General features: G+C 41.9%; 1 protein-coding gene across 4 annotated transcripts; it reads left to right on the top strand.

The window, feature by feature from the left end:
* The first annotated feature begins 203 nt into the window (after nt 1–203).
* On the top strand, nt 204–4,749 carry LOC119327520 (protein NRT1/ PTR FAMILY 8.3-like). 4 transcript variants are annotated; one of them, XM_037600623.1, is made up of 5 exons: nt 204–345; nt 1,048–1,147; nt 1,477–1,541; nt 2,949–3,505; nt 3,828–4,749. In XM_037600623.1, exons 1-5 carry the CDS (start codon nt 283–285, stop codon nt 4,648–4,650), a joined length of 1,608 nt encoding a protein of 535 aa, XP_037456520.1. In that variant the 5' UTR covers nt 204–282; the 3' UTR covers nt 4,651–4,749. The 4 variants fall into 4 exon arrangements, with proteins under 4 accessions (XP_037456520.1, XP_037456516.1, XP_037456519.1 ...); XM_037600619.1 differs by having other exon boundaries at nt 1,422–1,639; XM_037600622.1 differs by lacking the exon at nt 204–345 and having other exon boundaries at nt 1,422–1,541.
* The last annotated feature ends 1,559 nt before the right edge of the window (nt 4,750–6,308 follow it).

Genomic DNA, 6,308 nt, shown 5'->3' with positions numbered 1-6,308 from the left:
ATAAATCCGACCTGCAGCATGTTTGTCTATATATACTCGATGAATGCGACGTCCGAAGCAGTTGGAACGAGCACCGATCATTTCTGTGCATTATTGTAGGGCCATAGATTGAGACATCACGCGACCTGCAGCTCCATCCGTTTCATGTTATCTTCTTCCTCTTGCTTCCTCTCTTGTTTTGTGTCTTCCTGTAACAGTTGTAACTCAAATGAAACCAAACAGTTGTAACTGTTCAGCAGCTCCCAAACCTTTTTCCGATCTTCCTGTAAGAAGAACAGAGCCATGGACTCCACGGATCAGTTTGACAACAGCCCTCTGCTAGACGGAGACGGCTCATCACGAGAGGTTTGTACGCTCTCTCTCCCTCCCTCCCTTCCTCTCTCTCTCTCTCTCTCTCTCTCCCTCTCCCTCGCTCTCTATCTCCCTCTCTTCCGGCAACAGTGTCTTAATTAAGTCTAAGCAAACGGTTTCCATGCTTAGTTACCTGATGAAGCATGCCGTATTAAATTTCAAACTTGTGCTCTGGTGGTTTGCTTTATATATAAAGCGGGACGAAAGCCTTTTTTGGTATTCCTTTTTTTTCAAACCATGTGCATATTCTTAATTAATACTCCCTCCATCCCAAAATAACTATCTTAAGCTTAGTACAACTTTGTACTAAAGCTAGTACAAAGTTAAGGCACTTATTTTAGGACGGAGGAAGTACGTAGTATAATCTATATAAATAAAGGAAGTATACTCTCCTTAATTAGCCATACTTACATGGATGCAGTCTATTCTGAGTTTCTGACAGCATCGAAAATAGACAGTTGATGGCTCATGGTTTCAAAGAACATCTGTTTTGAGACTAAACTACTCCCAGTTTGTAACCATAATAGTACCTTTATAATTATCAGATACCAGCTCTCCCTCTGTTCATACCAATTTACCTGTGAATGCACCATCAATTATATTATTTTAATGCACATTTCTCTATTGCTACATCTTCAAAAATTCAATGGGCGAGATTTATCATCATGATTACTTTTGCTTTACTGTGAAGTGCAGAATACAACAGAATATACAGGTGATGGATCTGTTTGCATCAGTGGGCATCCTGCTTCCAGAAAACATACAGGGAATTGGAAGGCCTCCTTCTTAATCATAGGTCAGTCAGTACAGCACAATGCTCATGCATAAGTAACCTTCTGTTGGAAGGCCATGGAAATGTGATGGTTAGATGCTTGTATGCATTTAAAAAAAATACTTCACACTCAAGCCTTCATATATTATACATCCAGTGTGATCCCAACAGTATTTGTGAAGATAATTTGTCTCTTCAGATAGTGAACGGAACTCTAGTTGAATTTGACACTAGAATTTTGTGGTCGCTTTCTGTATTCAATACAAGATCTAACAAAAGGCAAACTACTTTGTTGCAGTCTGTTCACTCTGCTGTTATCTTGCATATTCTCCCATTGGAAAAAACCTTGTCAGTTATCTCACAAAAGTCCTACATGAAACAAATTTGGATGCTGCAAGACATGTTGCAACTTGGCAAGGTACTAGCTATCTCGCGCCTCTGGTTGGAGCCTTCGTTGCCGATTCATATCTGGGAAAGTACCGGACAGTTTTGATCGCCTGCATGATTTTCATTATTGTAAGCGCTACAAATCATTCATGCCTATTTATGATTCAAAATAATCACAAAGAGTCAAAGACACCCTGTTATCATTCATGCCTAGACACCCTGTTATCTGTACCGTCCGTGCAGAATATGGCGTCTGGAGATCTGTGCCATGCACTGTAGGGTTGGAATCAATTAGCAGGTCTACTGCATCGTTAAACACGGGAGAGTTCACAATATTTGAATGAATCTGGGCCTACTCTAGGTTCCTCCTGACCACCTACCGAAAGAAAGATGAATAGACATTGGATATGACATGTCGGCCTGCTACCTTTCTTCTCTCTCTGTTCACAGCCTCTCCATCCATGGAAAACAGTTCTTTTCTCTCCTCTCTCACAGCCTCTCTCTCCTTCCATTCCTCGCTCATAAAAAATGCTCTCTCTCCTCACCTTTCGGCTCTCTCTTCAATCAAAAAAAGACATAAGAATCACATGCATGCGCCGCGTGAACGAGTTAGAGAAAACATCTCGCCTTTACTACAGTAGCCATTGACCAATTCTATCTGCTGCAGCCTAGGACTGGCCGTGTTTGACTCTGTAAATTGCCTGCTTAATTAACTGAAATGGAGCAGCCATTGGGGTCTGAGGAGAAAGCATTGGCTGTATGTGGTGGATGTCGATTTTTTTACATACTGCATGCAAAGCTAAAGAGGCAACCGGATGTTACAGGATCTGACACACTGCTCGCACCTGTTCCATCGCGGTCACTTCAACCATCGTGTGCACCGCATACACCTTCTGCCAGGCCTACTCCTGCAAAACCTATTTCTGCATGCTACACCTCCTCCCGTCGCTGTTTGTCTGCTTAAAAAAGCCTGACTAATCAAGCTGATCCTGCAAAACGTTTGCATCTGTACAGTGGCTTGCACGAATCGTAATATAGCTGGACGGACAAGATTAGAGGGTGCCGAGACTCCCGGGTGCTGTGGCACCTTTCTGAAGACACTTATGCATATATAGTTCTGATATGATATGCGCATTCAGCACTTTATTTTATCTCGAACATGCATCTAACTGTGTGTCATTTTGTATTGGAAGAAGAAATAAAAATTGCATAAAGCTCTAACACCTGCGAAAACATAGCCATAAAGGTGGCACTTACCAAAACAAAACAAAAGAGAAACTATAAAAAACTAAACAGCCCAACAAATCTAGCAACCAACCTATATGCCTGATTGCAAGAGATCAAAAGATCATTATTTACCTTAACATGTGCATTCAACATCTGAGTTCAGTTTTCTTAACATGTTTGCTTATCTTTTTTTTTTCATTCTGTTGTTTAGGGAATGATAATGTTGCTTCTATCAGCAGCACTTCAATTAATCTCAGCCGGTCCTCACGCTTGGACTGTTTGGGTACATCTAGTCTCTTCTCAGTACACCATATTCTTGGTTGGGTTGTACATGGTGGGTTTAGGGTATGGTGCACAGCGCCCTTGTGTCACGTCTTTTGGAGCCGATCAATTTGATGACACCGATTATGTGGAGAAAACCAAAAAGAGCTCCTTCTTCAATTGGCATTATTTTGCAATCAATGCTGGTTCATTGATTGCTGGGACTGTTATTGTCTGGGTTCAAGAACATGAAGGCTGGCTTTGGGGTTTTACAATTTCAACACTGTTTGTGACTTTAGGTGTATGTATTTTTTTCTTGGGCTCCATCATGTATAGATTTCAGAAGCCTGGAGGAAGCCCTCTGACAAGACTATGCCAGGTTGTCATTGCAGCTACTCGGAACTTTGATAAAGTTTTGCCATGTGATTCCTCAGCTCTTTATGAGTTTATGGGGCAAGGCTCGGCAAACGAAGGCAGCCGGAAATTGGAGCATACAACTGGACTTGAGTAATACTCTGCTGTGATTTTGACTCTTAAGTTTATAATTTATGCATTCATTCTATTTTGAATTTCCATTCAAGTATACTTGATTAGTTTATTTGCTAGTAACGTGGTATTATAAGCTACATTTTAACTTATATTCGAATCCCTGAAAAGGAAAAAAATTCACACTTTTGTCGAACTTCTATTGTGGTACAAATGGATGTGCTGAAATTCGTACAAAAATTATTTTTCTCTTCTATTTCAGTGTTAAGGGAAGTTGAAACACAGTCTGATCAAGTAGATTTCTATAATTAGTGAAGTGGTCACATTTTTCTTTCCCATTCAGGTTCTTTGATAAAGCTGCAATTGTGACATTACCTGACTGTGAATCTCCTGGCCAACATAATAAATGGAAGATTTGCACTGTCACTCAGGTAGAGGAGTTAAAGATTCTGATCAAGATGTTTCCAATTTGGTCGGCAATGGTATTGTTTGCTGCAGTTCAGGAACAGATGTCTTCAACATTTGTAGAGCAAGGGATGGCAATGGATAAACACATCGGGTCTTTCGAAATACCTGCTGCATCCTTCCAGTGTGTAGATACAATTACTGTCATTGTACTGGTTCCAATTTATGAGAGACTCATTGTTCCAGTAATTAGAAAATTTACTGGCAGAGCGAATGGCATTACGTCACCACAGCGAATAGGGATTGGTTTATGTTTCTCGATGTTCTCAATGGTGTCAGCAGCATTGGTGGAGGGTAACCAGCTACAGATTGCACAGGCCGAAGGTTTGGTGCACCGCAAGGTGGCTGTTCCGATGAGCATCATGTGGCAAGGACCCCAGTACTTCCTGCTAGGCGTCGCCTTGGTGTTCTCCAATATAGGGCTAACTGAGGTTTTCTATGATGAATCTCCAGATGGCATGCAAAGCTTATGTATGGCATTCTCGCTTGTTAACATGTCGGTTGGAAATTACCTTAGTTCATTTATCCTTTCCCTTGTGCCAGTATTCACAGCCAGAGGAGGCAGCCCAGGGTGGATACCTGATAACTTGAATGAAGGGCATTTGGATAGATTCTACCTGATGATGGCTGGGTTGAGTTTTTTGAATATAGTAGTCTTTGTATTCTGTGCTATGAGGTACAAATGTAAGAAGGCTTCCTGATCCTCATTGACCTCTGCAATATGGTGAAGCGTGTGTAGAAATTGTACTGTGGTGATATATACCCTGCGGCATTGCAATTACTTGTCGTGATGCTATGAAACTTGCTATGGTAGATCGTTATCACATGTGATCGTGGAATCGGATTTTCCGTCCATTTGCACAATATGGATGCTAGGAAACAACAGGTCTGTCGAAGGCCAAGTTTGTAGAGAGATGGACTCTTATCTCTCCTCCTCTGAGGGATTTGATCTAGTCTTTGTGCGTCGGGAGGTCAATTTTGTGGCTCACCAATGTGCTAGGCATCCCTGAGTTCCTAATTGACCCTGCTCAATCAGAGATGTTCCACTTGAATGAATAAATACAAGGAGTGGTTCTCAATAAAGAGGAGTCCGTAGGTGGAATCCGTGGCATGCTAAAGTGTCACATTTTTTGTTTTCCGACAACATAGGGAGCAGAGCCAAGCCGACCTTTTTTTTGAACAGAGAAAGGCACCCGAAGGTACCAATATATTCAGCTCACAGAACATTTTACAGTCAAGATTACACCATCTGCTAGAATAAAGAGAAAGAAGAACTGCAGATGTAAAGAAAGAAGAGCTGAATAAAGACATATGAGAGAGCAAGGAACAAGATCCTTGCTGAAGAACAGCATGTCCTAAGAAACAAAGGAAGAGAAGGGGAAAAGAAAATTCCAGCTTTGACAGCAATCTCCTTCTTTCCAACAACCGAGCATAGACCATCAGATCATGTTGAGATGAGGAACTTCCCAGAGCTATCAACTTTCTCCTAAAAGCAATACACCTTATGAAGCTGAATTCCTGCAAAATTAAAATCAACAAGAGAGGCAGCTACAGGACATGATTCAGTGACATGAGAGTGAGAAGAGCAATTGAGTGTAGGTCCTCCAGCCATTTGAAAAACTTGATGAGCTAAATTGTGAGCCACCCCATTCAAATTCCTAGAAATATGAAAAACTTGGGGATTAAGATTAGAAGTAGAGTTTACAAAAGAAGCCACTTCTTTTCTAATATTCCAAGGAGTGGAAGAGTGAGCAATATTCCTGGCAGCAACAACAGTGGCAAGAGAAAGAGAATCAGTTAAAAAAGTAGGAGTTTGAATGTTAAGGCAAGCCGCCAATTAAGCTGCACAAGCAAGAGCAATTGCTTCAGCTTGAAGAGGAGTGTCCGTCGGAGGGCCTGAAGCTTGAACCTGAATATTTATTTCCCTATTAGAAGAAGGAAGACAAAAGTAAACTCCCACACCTGTGCGCAATTGACCTTGCTGAAATCCTGGAACTCTAGAAGTTCTGAAAGCAGCATCAGAAAACACTTTAGCACCATTAATGAGAAGGTCTGATTTGAAAGTATTGCCTTGCTTAGGAAGAGGAGAATTATCAGGTTGCACTGGTAGAAAAAGGGCCTGTTGTCCCGGTTCATAAGGGCCTTTTGTCCCGGTTCCTGAACCGGGACTAAAGGGTCGGTACTAATGCCCTATCCCTTTAGTCCCGGTTCAATCCAGAATCGGGACTAATGGGCCTCCACGTGGCCTGTGCGCGGAGCCCAGGCAGGAGACCCTTTGGTCCCGGTTGGTGGCACCAACCGGGACCAATAGGCATCCACGCGTCAGCATTTCTGTGGCTGGGGGTTTTGTTTTTTTTAA

Source organism: Triticum dicoccoides, chromosome 7A (genome assembly GCF_002162155.2).
Source record: "Triticum dicoccoides isolate Atlit2015 ecotype Zavitan chromosome 7A, WEW_v2.0, whole genome shotgun sequence".
Classification (NCBI taxonomy): Eukaryota; Viridiplantae; Streptophyta; class Magnoliopsida; order Poales; family Poaceae; genus Triticum; species Triticum dicoccoides.
Note: the sequence above shows the minus strand (reverse complement) of the source record. Positions and strands in the feature narration are given on the sequence as shown.